Source organism: Thamnophis sirtalis, unplaced genomic scaffold (genome assembly GCF_051295495.1).
Source record: "Thamnophis sirtalis isolate CommonGarterSnake01/CBP01778 unplaced genomic scaffold, rThaSir2_p1.2 scaffold_3, whole genome shotgun sequence".
Lineage (NCBI taxonomy): Eukaryota > Metazoa > Chordata > Lepidosauria > Squamata > Natricidae > Thamnophis > Thamnophis sirtalis.
This window is the reverse complement of record NW_028261383.1, coordinates 68,825,242-68,839,192: the sequence shown is the minus strand read 5'-3', so window position 1 is coordinate 68,839,192 and position 13,951 is coordinate 68,825,242. Positions and strand designations below refer to the sequence as shown.

The window sequence follows — 13,951 nt, the reverse complement described above, 5'->3', positions numbered from 1 at the left end:
AACCAATTGAAGAAAATTGCAAGGAATTAAAGAGAAATGAACAGAATTCTCTGTAGCATGTAGACGGATGTTAAGTTCTTCTGGGAAAGAAATGTGCATCACTGGGAGAAAATACTTTTCTTGTCAGTGTATAAAAAGCAATAAATATGCAATGTATGTCTATGATTTTGGTAAGCAGTCTAAATCCTATTAGGCATGAGAGTAATTACGGTATATACTGACAGAATACCTTGTATAATACTGATTCCACTTTTGGCTTCTTCACTGGAGTATGCTGTGTGGTTTCTTTTTTATCTGATAAAACTAGGAAGAAATTGAAATAGAGTTTTTAGCTTTACTAAATAAAAAAAACAGCATGTAGGCAATCCATCTCATTTTTAAAATGTATTTCCAATTACTCTGGTACTATTTCATTTCTGCACATGCCCTCTTAACCAAAAGGCCTTCATGCACATGTACTGAATCATCCCAAAATATAACAAATCTGCAAATAGGTTAAACAAAGCTGGGGGGAAATAATGCTGTCCAAACAATTAGACTCACACCTGCAACAGTCTGTGACTCAACTATCTGCAACTCTAAGGGCCACACAGAGACTTTGCTAGTCATTGCTTTGAACAGAAAGTTATCCTCAGCTCAGTTTGTTTTGGTTTTGGTTTGCTGTGATGAATAGCATAATTTATACAAGAGTAGAAACAGTCTTACATGATAAATCTCTCTTTGTGGCGTTTTTCTTCCTCCTAATTGGAAATTCATCTATCTTCAATTCTCCATCATCTGAGACATATTCATATTCATCTTTCACAGGTTTTGCTTTATCTTCTTTGAAATTTTGCTGTGACCCAAATATACCAGGATTCAACTGAGTTTTCATTCCCTTTGATCTATTAAAATAAATCAGAAATTAAATCAGGAAGGGAAATACGGAAACAAGTTTTAAATAAGAAATGTCATCATATTAGAGCCATTTTGACTTACAATAAATAACAAACATTTAGAATCTACAAATGGGTATATATAGACGAACAGTGCACTACATAAATACATTTTCCAATATTACCGGAAAGTAGCCAGCAAAATATACAATATGACTAAAATCCCTTCTGGGGATTTTTTAATCAACTAGGTATCTAAACCCACCATCATTGCAATCACAATTACCATCATCATCATCAGTATCCCAGATCAACCCAGTGCAGAATGAATCACCACTGTAGATTACAGACAATAATGTACTACCATTGCTCAGTGCTGACTGATAGAAAGTTTTTTACTTCCCAATCTAAGGAGGAAAGACACTGTGTCAGACCTGGAAGCCATCTTTTACATTTGTGCCTTCAGGCCTGCCACATTTTCTACTGTGGGAAAATGGAAGAGGGGATTATATAGAGCATGGGTTATATATAGTCAAAATAACATTCTTTCTCAGAAAGTCATGGTCATCTTGCCCGGCACCTGGAGTGGTGTGACTGGGAGGCATCTCTAGTTGGGACGGTGCCTTATTGGACCATGTGGGTGCTGGGCAGGGACTTGAACTTTCACTTGGGTCGGAAAAACCTGGAAATTTTCAGATTCTGATTTTCCCAAATGTGTCTATATGACATTTCTAATAAAATGGAACTTTGAGGAACCTCAAGCCTCGGAGTCTTCTTTCTTTAGAGGTGTTACTTTGAACTCTGACACACTGACCAGATCAGCCCAGTCAGTTTCTATGCTCAAGGGACAAGTAGAATGTTGATCTCACAACTTCTAGTCCAACATGTTAACTACTACACCACAGTACCTTTAAATATATTAATGGTGTGAATAAGGTTCTACAACAGGGGTATCAAACTGGATTTCAGCATTGTAGTTCTCCATGGCCAGCGGGGGAGGAAGGGAACAGGCCGGACACCTCCTGCAGCACTCTGCTGACCAAAACAGGATGTGCCCCCCCCCCACATCCCGTTTTCGGCCTGGATGACCTCCTGCAGCACTTTGCCAGCCAAAAGATATGGTATTGTAAAATTAATGTAATAAACAAGTCAACCAATATGTTGAATGTCAACTTTTATAATCCATAGGTGGCCTAGCTGAGAATCTACGTAAGTTGAAGTCCAACATATTTGCAGGGGAAGCCAAACTTCATCCAATTGGAAGGCTGTTAGCACCACATTTGCAGTGGTAGAAAACTCCCAATCAGATCCAGCTCCCCTTGTGACATTGCATAAATCAATTGCATAATGTTAGTAATGAAAGCTTGGGCACAAGAGACCAATTTTGGCTGCCAGAGGAACCGTGGGCCAGTCCTTTGCTATTTCCAGGCCAGCCGCACAGGGTAGATTTAAGCACACTGTGGGCCAGATTCATCCTGCAGGCCTTGACTTTGATATCCCTGTTCTAGAAGAAAGTATTTTCAATATTAAGCAAAAATCAAGAACACAGGGCATAACCTCAAACTGACAGGAGGGAAAGTTCAAAAGTAAAAACAATTACTTCACAAAAAGAGTAGTAGAAGCTTGGAACCAACTTCCAGCAGAGGTAGTGGGTCAATCCTCAGTAACTGAGTTTAAACATACTTGGGTTAAACACATGTTCATTTTCTGACAATTTTTTAAAAAAAAATCCCTCACAGGGTACCACGAGATCTTTTTCTGCCATCAATTTTATGTTTCCAAATTTCTACCCCTGGATTTCTCTCTCAATCCTGCACACATACATGTTACATGGTACAGTTCAGAAACATATAACCTTTACTAAGGAAGTGAAATATCACACTCCAATTACAGGAGAAAAAACAGTAGAAATACAGCGGGTTCACATTAGTAAAAAGATGCAATTTCAAGTTTATTACTAAGAATGAGACATTACTTATTCTGCTTATTTCCTTTTCATTCTTCAATTCATCTGCTAAACTACAAATTTTATCTGTTCCTGCACATGATTGCAATGTGAAATAAATTCATGGATTCCTTCATATACATGCTGTGCCTGGATCAGTGTGACAAATAATGCTCCATTGCCTTCAATAAAGAGGCCTTATCCTATAGTGGATTTATTTGGGATAGGAATAACAACAACAGCAACATGCTATGGAAGTGTATGTTCCGCAAACCATGAGAGTGAATTTGCCTAAAAGTAGGTTATGTTGATAATAATCATTGAAGCTCTCTGGCACTGAGTCATCAGCAGCTATGCTTAGGAAACAATCATTTGAGAAGTTATTCTGCATAGCTCCCCTTAGAATGAATGAGAATTGTCTAAGGCAGTGACAGCGAAGTGCCCAAACCAGGATGCCTGTGTGTACACACGCACTGGAGTGCCAGAAACCAGAAGACCAGCTAGCCAAGTGCGCATGCCTGGTTTTTGGCCATTGTTTTGGCTGTTTTGGGGACATTTTCCGGCTGTTTTTGTGGCCAAAAACAGCTTGAAAACAGCTTGAAAATGGCCAGAAAAACAGCCTGAAAACTGGTCTGAAAAGCCTACCCCCAAAAGATCTAAAAATAGCTTTTCAGGCTGTTTTCCAATGTTCTGGCATCCTTAAAGACCAGCTGGCTTGTGCACACCGGAAACCAGAGGAGCAGCTGGTGACGGTGTGCATGCCCATAGAGAGGGATCTGCGTGCCACCTCTGGCACGCATGCCATAGATTAGCCATCATGAGTCTAAGGGCACTTCAAGTGGGCACACATAATGGAGCTTTCCAAGCCAATTTGGTGTAGTGGTTAAGGTGCTGGCCTAGAAACCAGGGGACTGTGAGTTCTAGTCCTGCCCTAAGCATGGAAGCCCATGGATGATCTTGAGCCAATCACTCTCTGTCAACCCAACCCACCTCACAGGGTTGGTGTTGTTGGGAAAATAACAGGAGGAAGGGATACATTATAAAGTCACAAAGGTAGCATAAAGGACTAATAAACAAATACTTGAGTTGTGGTACCTATTTTCTCCTTATTTAGAGTTTGTTCAATTTAATAGATATATAACAAAATCAATTATATTTCTGGTTTAAATAGAAGTATCAAAAATAGATTACTAGAGAATCAAACAAATAATTATGAATAAAACTTCCATCTCTTTTATGTGGCAGATGGTATTTATCTTTCTGCTAAGAGAATCAACTTAAATATAATTATCAATGCTTGACCAGCATTGGTAGACTAATATTAAGTGGTTTATTTTAAAATTCATCTGATAGACTAGGTATTCATTTGCTAGGAACTGATCAACTTCTATTGATCTTGAAAGTTAGAAAAAAAGTACTGTATTAAATTCAAATGCAGCACCATCTGGTTCACAATATAATCATATATAAAAACTCTGAAATAAATAGTTCATATGCATTCTACAGATGTAGCCATTTATGCAGAAAAAATAATATGAAAAATGAAAGATGCTATCAACCAAATGTTCTATTATTAATATCTACTAGTACTATTGAATTCAGTCTTTGCAAACTGAATCATTAGTATCGCTAAAAAGAGATTTTCTTACTTCTGAAGAAAAATCTGAACAAAGGTAGCAAAAATGAGTTCATTTATCTTAGTTGTCAAGACACAGCATGAAATAATTACTTTCAGGTTAGACTGAATGAAATGAAATATTATTAATGATAGTGATAACATTGATTAAAGCAGTTGCAGATGTTTAAGACTGTTAAAAACTGAGAGGGAGGGTGGTGACATGGGATTGTACCGATATGAAAGTACATGTTTATGGTTACAGATAAGTAGCATCCATTATGACTTCTACATTCCTTTCTATCCTTTCCCCAAATTATAAATTGAAAAGGTGAAGGCATACTGGTCAGGGAAAAAAGGAAAATGAATTTATAATGGCTGCCCACTCCACTAGAGTCAAATGACAAGGCAAGAAGGACAGATGGAAGGTCTTCCTAATAGCAAGTCAACACCTATAGCATCATGCAATGGCATATGTAGATTTCCAAATTAAAATATTATTGATCCAACACTACTTCTCACCAGACATTGCTGGGACTATTCCTTTCCCATGTCCTAATGAAGGACCAGGTTCTCCATTATGCAACTAGGAACACCCCCTCCCTCCTGCAAACCGAGCATCTTTATCCTAACTTTGAATCAGTCATGCCTGACTCGGTATCATGCCAATTTTCTAATAAAGGCAGGGTATCTGGACCTCCTCATCCTCACCAGCATGAGAAAAAACATTGGAAACCAGCAGGATCTGAAGACTGTACTGTTAAGTCTGATTCTGTAAGCTACCAAGACTATGTCAAAGGTTTATCTTTAAGGGATGGGCCAGTCATCTATCAACTCTTCAGTTTGCCTCCTATGCTTACAATTTTATCCCAAAATGAAATATTTATCGACAGTTTTTTAAAGAGTCAGATTTTAATTACACTATAGCTCTAGCACTTCTATATCTTCACAGAGATGAATCATTTCTGGATACATCACTCTTTTCTAATTAAAATCCAGAAGGCCTACAGTGTTCCTTTGCTTATTTAGTCCTTAATTACACAAGCTTTTATGCTTGCTTTGGTCATTAGGACTCTTATCATCTCATAGTCAACGACGAAGTACAATATAAATAATGCATATTCATAACATAATAGAAATAAATCATTAAATGTACCTTGCATTATTGAAACAATTCAGCCTATGATCATCATGAAAGATAGCACCAAATGTCATCAGAACAGTGTCATGCTGGAGGCGTCTCCCATAAATCCTCAGATCCCTAATGCTTTTTTAAAGGGTCAGTTCTTCCCTCCCTTTCTGATTGAGAGAAAGGAGGACCTTATCTTTTGTTTGTTCGTTATTTCCCATGCTATAGGACTATGGGCAAACAAAGCTTCCTCGCCTCCTCACTTCCTTCACCCCTCCCTCCTTCTCTCCCTTAATGAACTGACCACTGAATAAACTTGGGCTACTTCTGAAGTCACTTAGATGGGATCAACTCATTTCTGTAGTTCTAGCTCTAGAGTCCCAATTTGCTGGGAACAAGTAGCTCAATGGAATAAAAGTTTGGAAACCTCACATTTGGATAGAATGTGAGTTCTACTGTTTGTCAGCTGGGTGACTGGTCCAATCCGGGTGACTCTCTCAGCCCAACCAATCACGATAGTTATTATATGTGAGGAAAATGGGAGAGAAAGAAAGAGTATTAGGTATGTTTGCCACCTTGGGTTATTAATATGGTAAAGCAGGCAGGATAAAAATCTAACAAATAAATAAAATAAAATGTTAGCAGTGGTACAAATCTATGCTTAAGTCTGCGTCATCATGTTTTCATACAAGAGTTCTTCACTGAGTTAAGGACAGCAAAATCAATACTTCACATCCATCCTCATTTTCCTTCCCTTTCATTCTACTACAGCAAATACAAATATGTTTATACATATATACTTATACCTATGTTTAACTGGGAATAATATAGGTCACATCTAGTAAATTATGAAATGTGGAAGGCTTGCAAAAATCAGAGCAAGTACTGTTTTATTAGTGAGTGTTCACCTACCCCAGTATTTTCTTGTTGGAGAAAGAAAACATAAATTTATTGTCTTTATTTCCTGATAATGGTGTCTTCTCCAGTTTGTGCTCCTCTTCCATTTTCAGTAATGAATCAGGTTTACTGTTCTGAAAATTAGAGGGCAACAGTTATTATCTCAGCCGCGAGATTATTTGTTGCTGCATAGAATCAATGGCATATAAATAGCACAGTGTACATCCCAGCTTTCCTCCCATAAGAACTGTTCTGAGTCATATAATCTGTTACAAAGTGAAAATATATATATGTTGACTTAATTAGTAGTATGGCTGCTCAGGAAAACCCTAAATAGTTCAGTAACACAGCAACAAGGGTACTGAAATGGTCCTCATAGTTGGCTGCTTAAAACAATAATGTTCTTTGGAGCCTTAAAACTGCCATAGAATTTTAACTGCAGACTAAAACATTTTCAATTTTATGTGACAAAACTAAGAGGAAAGCAGAAGGAAATTGAGGGTGATAGAAAACAATTACCATTCCACTGGTTATATATGTAAGGGCACAACATATTGGTTTTTAAAAAATGTATGTTAAATTTCCAGCAACCAAATCCAATGGGCCATGCCATTTCGCAGGGTTGTGCAACTGGATCATAGGGAATAGCTCACATCTTACTTTATATGGATGTGAAAATGTGAATCAGGCTTCAGTGAGATTTATGATGAGATAGGGCACAAGAGATAGGATGGAATCGCACACTAGCTCTATGCCTCTGAATGCTGTGTTGATGAAAACTATTTCCTAAATTGTGAAATGAATGTGCATCTATAGGATCAATTAAAAATACATCAGTATGAATGGGACTGTACATTTGTCAAGTGATTATACCAATTGCACAGTAAACTGAATCTTCAAAATGAAATCCAATGCACAATATAGCTGAAAGAAGAGAGTCAGGGTGCATTGTTCACTTATTTTCCTCCCTCATTGCAGAATCCTATTCAAATCTCCTCTTCACTACTATTGTAGTAGTGAAGAGGAGTAGTATTTCAAAATTATTTGTAGGAAGAGTATCAGCAAAAATTGCTTCTTTTTCCTCACCTTAGCAGACATTTCTCATAAGTAGAACTATGCTAAATAAATATTCTTGCAAATATTGGCAATAATTAGTGTTTCTCATACATACTCTATGATTCTGAACTCCAAATACTGTAATTACTTGGGCTAATTTATTTCATTGTTAATGATTTAATCAATTATTTTTTACATACTACAAACTGTCTTTAAATATTGTTTGTTAACAAATGGGCAACATATATGTCAACAATTAAATAAATAGTTGACTTTAGTTGAATTGAATCAATTCAATTGCACTCGTTTTTGGCAATGCAATCTTACCCCAAAACAGACAAAAAACAATCAGTCAATAAGTGAAATAGTTTTCTAGTACTGAGTTGAATCTGCAAAATATCCTTTTTTTTCTGTAACTCTTCCCAAAAGCCAAACAGAGAAACAAAAAACCAATTAACTTTCGGGTATTTTTTCAGAGAGAAAGAAGTCAAAGGTTCCAATGATATGCAGGAAATCCTGCCCTCATTCTCAAGTAGTTTTGTGTTATCATTTCTGAATACTTAAAAAAGAAAAAAAGAGCTAGATATTTGAAAACGTTCAATCAAAAAAGTCTTAAAGAAGCAATTTGGTGGAGCAAAAAATATATATGACAGGACAAATTTCAGGGAACATTTCTCCAATCAGTATCCCTCATGAGCACTAAACAGAAGTATGGTCCTTACTAAAATGTTTATTGACGCCCAAGATATGAAAGGCTATACCTTATATTTCCATTTTGCTTCCGTTTTGGATTTATTCTGTTCCCGAACCTCAAACTTTTCCACTTCATTTTGTTTTTCAACGGATTCTTTAGTAGGGGTGTTCAAAGCATTCTTGGCAGCCTAGTTTAAAGTAATAAAGAGATTGGCAGCTAATTTCAAATGAAAAGACCACAAAACACTTTTCCCTCCTACTAATTCCCATATGTCTAGAAATAATATGATACCAAAAGTTAAAACATTAGAGGTCATTAAAGGAAAAAAAAGTTTTTATTTTAAAAGCACTACAAAGTGCAGATGATAAGGAAAACAGGTTAATCTGCTAATCTAATAATTCTATTTGGCATATTATGAACCAATTCTCACAACTTGTGCAATCCATAGCAATCTTCAACATGTGGACTAATCAAAAACAAAACTTCATTACTTCATTAAGTCCTAGAAATTGTTCATGAATGGAGTTCTGTTTTTGATTACTCCACATGCTGGAGATCTCTATGGATTGCACAAGTTGTGAGAATCAGTTCAAATTCCTCATATTGCCAGTGACACTGGTAAAGGTACTACAATCTTCCATCTTAGGCCCATACTCTAATGCAGTGGTTCCCAAACTTGGCAACTTTAAGACTTGTGGCAGAGCTGGCTGAAGAATTCTGGGAGTTGAAGTCCACAAGTCTTAAAGTTGCCAAGTTTGGGAATCACTGCAAATGTGATCATCCACTGATTTATACAATAAAACGAACCAACAAACTAGTAAAAAGCACAGACAGAAAATTGTCACTGTCACCATATCTAATTTCATGAAGGGAACCTAGCTGGAAGTCAAATACTAAGCAAGGTATACCAATTTTGGAAATTACGTTTATAAATTATGCTTGGGTGAACTAAAGAGGAGAGCAACTACCAAGAGATCTCTGGCCCCAAATTATTACTGAGTGTTCACTTTGCTCACCTTTCCCTTCTTTGGTGTTTCAATCTTTGTTAGAGCCTCTTTTGTGTGGGCCTCGAGAAGGTCTAAATTTGGAATGGCAGGTGGAGGCGGTTCTTTAACCTTTTTGCCTTTTTTCTTCCCTTCCCCCTTTACTTTTGGGGCTTTGGGGGACTTGGGGGGCTTAGGTGGCTTTGGAGGTTTAGGTGGCTTGGGAGGTTTAGGTAGCTTGGTGGGTTTCGGTGCTTTTATTGCTTTGGGAGTCTTTTTCTTAGGGACTTTTTCAGGTGGTGGTGGCGGCGGAGAAGGTGGTGGAGGAGGCGGCGATGGTGGTGGAGGAGGTGGCGGAGGCGTTTGTGGTGGGGGTGACGGTATTTCTTCTTTCTCCACAGGAGTAATTTCCTCAACATTCACATTAACAGCCACTTCAGGTTTGCTGACTTTCAAAGCATTCTTCAGGAAAAAAAGAAGACGAGCATATTGTCAGATCAACTTTCATATTTTTGTTGCTACAAAATAGCTAACCTTCTACATTATTTTCAGAATTTTCCCAAAGATTTCTAAAGATGGTTCTACTGAAGACTGAACAGTACTCAAAGAGAAGGCCAGAGTTGCTTCATGGTTTTTTCGTATTTTGCTCCACTTATGACAACTGTAGAAAACTGAGGATATAATCCAATCTATAGTTAATCTCCTATAGTTTATTCTTAAATTTCATGATGGGACTAAGAATAGTGAACCCAAATGGTATGATTCATTGCAAAACAATTTATACCACTTAGTATTTCACTTTGTAATTTGTAAAGTGTTTTTATTTTGTTGCATGTAATATTGCATGCCATTTTGGTGTGTTTTTCCAGAAAAATGTACCTTATACACCAACATAAAATATTAAATACTTTGGTTCTAAGCATTAATGTGGCAGGTTGCCTTTATTTCTTCATATGTGTTGTAGTTTCTATAGAAAAAGAGTCACTCAACAAATAGATGGGCAGTGTATAATTTAATGTAAATAAATAAATCTGAAAAAGTCTCACTTAAATATACCTTACACTAAAAAAGATTTTGTTTTTATTAGGAAAATGTCACCACCAATATTTGATAACAGAAAAATGTAATCATTTTAAATATAGAGATTTGTTAAATTGTTTTTTTCTATTATTTATTTGGCTTTTTCAATCCTATTTTTTTCCATTTTTCTTTTTAAAACAATAGAAATAAAAAAGAAACGAAGACAGCCTCTTATTTAAAATGCTAATCAGTTTTAAAGGAATGCAGTTCAAATTAATTTGAAAGCGATACAAGAGAGAATTTTATTTTGCTGTCAAGGTAAAATGATCAGTAAAAGACCAATCCAAATCAGACGATTTTATTGAGATCGTGGCTCCTATTCTTTACAGTAAAAGTTGCATCTGAAAGCTTCATAGGGAGCTGCAAAGATGACAAAGCATCTCTTCAACCTGGAGTTCCCATGCCTCTTGGCAAACCTCTCCCATTTTATCATTTACTCTTTGTTGCCTTATCAAGTTGCCAAATTAATTAGCATGAAAAATAAATATATGTGTTGCTTTTATGTGCAGATAATAGAAGTTATATATGGGTAGCCTCAAGACTCACAATTGTTATGGAGCCTGCTATATGGGATGCTGTAGCAATCATAACTTTGAGACCAGGTTGTAGGTAGCTTTTCTAAAGTCCATTAAAACTATGAACCATCTCTAAGTGATCAGTCATAAGTCAAGAACTACCTGTAAAGGTATATTAGATAAAGCAAACTTTATCCCCCCACACACACACATTAAACTACAAGCCATAGCTGTTGTAATTAAAGGAGAAGGATTTTGACTGGTCGTACAGACATAAGAATAACTTTTTCTGGCATTTTATGAGAAAATGCACAAGGTATTTTATTCAACAAAGGATTCTTACTTCGCTTAATCTTATTTCTTTGGCAAGGTCCTTGATCAGTTGTGCTGGCTTAAAATGTTCTGGGAGTTCATCTTCATGGTCCATTAAAGCCTTGAGTTTAATAAAACAAAATACAAAAGGTTAAAAAATCATCAAGAAATCTTTTCAGCAGGGATGAAATGCTCTGAAGTCTGCTACCAGTTTGCTTCACTACCGGTTTGCTTCGTGCGCGCTCCCCAGGCACTACCGCACAGAGCTGAAAAGGGAGGATTAAGAAGCCTTTTCTGAGTCTGCAAAGGTAAGTAGAACAGTGGGGGGGGGACAGCTGTGCTGCGTGATTTAGATGTGCTAGAAAGCAGGATTTCCTTTTTTCTAGCGAATATAAATTGCATGGCACAGCTGATTGTTGCACAGCTGATTGTCAGAACTACTGGCTTGCCTGAATTGGTAGTAAAAAAAAATCCAACCAGTTCAGGCAAACCTGTAGTTCCGACGATCAGCTGTGCAACAATCATCTGTGCCGTGCGATTTCTAATAAATATAAATCAAGTGGCACAGCTGATTGTTGCACAGCTGATTGTCGGAACTACTGGTTCAAACGAACCAGTAACATTTTTTTAAACTACTTGTTTGAGTGAACCGGTCCAAACTGGTAGCATTTCACCCCTGCTTATAAAGTTATGCTATTTAAAAGCATGCCGTATTAACTTTATGAAGCATTCAAATTAGACAAAAACTATTAGTTTAGAATTATGAAAGGACATTTATGCATCCATGGCAAGATCCTACATATGGAAAGGGTCCAGAGCCACTTATGGAAAGAAAGTGGCATTTTTAAAATCTGTTTCCTTCCCAACCCATATCCTTTCTTGCACTTCATTCTGCCACGTCCCCCTCCTAGAATTTCAAGTGCATTTCCTGAACATTCATTTCAGTGCTATGACACAAGTACATCTAAATGACAGTACAAGTCTGGATGTAAAACTGTTCTGCTCTTACAGAAAGAAAATTATTTTGTTGTGAAAGTTGTTCACTTCCTCTTTTTCTGAATGGCCATGCAAACGTATATAACAGAAAGATCCCTACCTGCTTTTTAGTCCAAGACCTGAAAGCACCATTTAGAATTTTTGCTCCCTGGACTAAATGGGAAGGAGGCTGCTTTCCAGCTTTGTGCAATCCTTAATAGAGGGAGAAAAAATAGAAGTTCATTCAACGAATGTGATCAATTGTCTATTGATGTAGCTTTTTACAATCATATATGTAAGAAATTAAACTGGCTGTCAAAAAGCTTGCGAATTGAGCTTCTATGATCATAAATCAGTAGTTCTAAACCTTGAAGATTAGTTTTGAATCTGAGCTTGAACTTCCTGAATTTCCCCTTTGCATTTTGCTGGGCTAATTTCAGACTTGACAACAAGTGGAGTAAGTGATTTAGTGATGATATTCTAACTGATAAAAACTGTGCTGACCCAAATGGGGATTCTGCTATTCAAAGATATAGAATTGAAGCCAAAACTGCTTTGGTGGAGACACCATTCCCACATCCTCTATTCCTTGTTGCCCCTTCTCTAAGTCCCTAGCTAAAAATTGGGCAAATGAAATTTGCATGAGCAACATCTGACTCATGCAAGTTCATCCTCTATCTACTTTATCAATATGAGATTTCACTTCAGTCTCCCCCACCCAACTCACTGTGTTTCCCTGTTAGGAAGTTGTGGATTTTGAGAAACCCATCACTTAAGTAGGCTTCCCATGCTCAGTATTGTACTTTCATATTTTTTTTAAAGTAAAACCTTTAAGCAAAACATTCACTTCCACTCTGTGAGCCCCTATCTGTTGATTCATTATTATATGCTCATATGCAAGCATCTCAAAAGTGTATCAACAGTCTAGTTAGACAAAAATTGCCATTTAAGTCCAAATTCAGCTTTTCCTACATTCTTTCCCTATTAAAATCCAGTGTTTAGCATTTTGGGCAAATGCAACTATCTAAATTGGCTATTTATATTGATACAACAGTTAATAAACGATGAACATTTTCAATATTGTACTTTTAAAAAATCATAAGAAGATGAAAACCATGTGGTCAAAGTAAACAATAATTTCAAGAATACAAGAACAAAGAATAAAGGAACAAATAGAATGAATTTATGGACGAGAAGTTAAGAAGCTTTGGAAAGTTGATGTTAAAAAGTTATCTTCAGAAGAATATAGACCAAAACTTGGGATTGAGACCAAGTAACAATTTGTCTAGTACAGGAATGGCCACCAAGTATCCTGCAAGATACTCCAGTACTCCATTTGTAGCTATTGGGTTCACTGGCAAAATAGGACAACAAAATGTTAATTTGGGCAACACAATATATTCTTCCAAAATAAAAGTGTGAACATGATTTTGAAACCTCCACAAAGCTAATCACTTGCATTTCCTAAGTTCCCTCAAATAATCTTAGTGAAATTTACCCAGTGTATCTCCAAATGTTGGAGACACAATTTTTAATTGTGAAAGTGGATTGGGGATTGAAGGAGAAAAAGGGGGGCAGTTTGCTTCCAAGATGGGTGTCATTATAGTCCTTAAGAAAGCCCTAAAAGAAAAAAAAATTGTGCAGGAAAAAATGGTATTGTCATTTCTGATTATCTGAGCATCATTCCAATGACAGAGTCAGAAGCTGTAAAAAACCCCTGCCCCACAACACTTATTTCCCACTCATGATACAATGGGTGGTGAAATTATGGAATTTGTTACCACAAAATACAGTGATAATGTTAAAAGGCAGTTAGGCAAATATACCGAGGATTCACCTGTTAATCTTTGCTTCTAGATTGCTACCATTCCAGTT

The 13,951-nt window shown here is 36.7% G+C and overlaps 1 protein-coding gene across 2 annotated transcripts in view; it reads right to left on the bottom strand.

Moving 5' to 3' along the window:
- Positions 1-13,951, bottom strand: part of PHF2 (PHD finger protein 2) — a 152,425-nt gene that overhangs the window by 25,555 nt on the left and 112,919 nt on the right. For both annotated transcript variants that reach the window (XM_014073612.2, XM_087709079.1), the window contains 7 exons: positions 12,198-12,289; positions 11,133-11,222; positions 9,228-9,656; positions 8,279-8,398; positions 6,477-6,595; positions 706-884; positions 230-303 (listed from right to left, as the gene is read on the bottom strand). In XM_014073612.2, the coding sequence (XP_013929087.1) occupies positions 230-303; positions 706-884; positions 6,477-6,595; positions 8,279-8,398; positions 9,228-9,656; positions 11,133-11,222; positions 12,198-12,289 (1,103 nt within the window). The remainder of the gene's footprint in view (positions 1-229; positions 304-705; positions 885-6,476; positions 6,596-8,278; positions 8,399-9,227; positions 9,657-11,132; positions 11,223-12,197; positions 12,290-13,951) is intronic.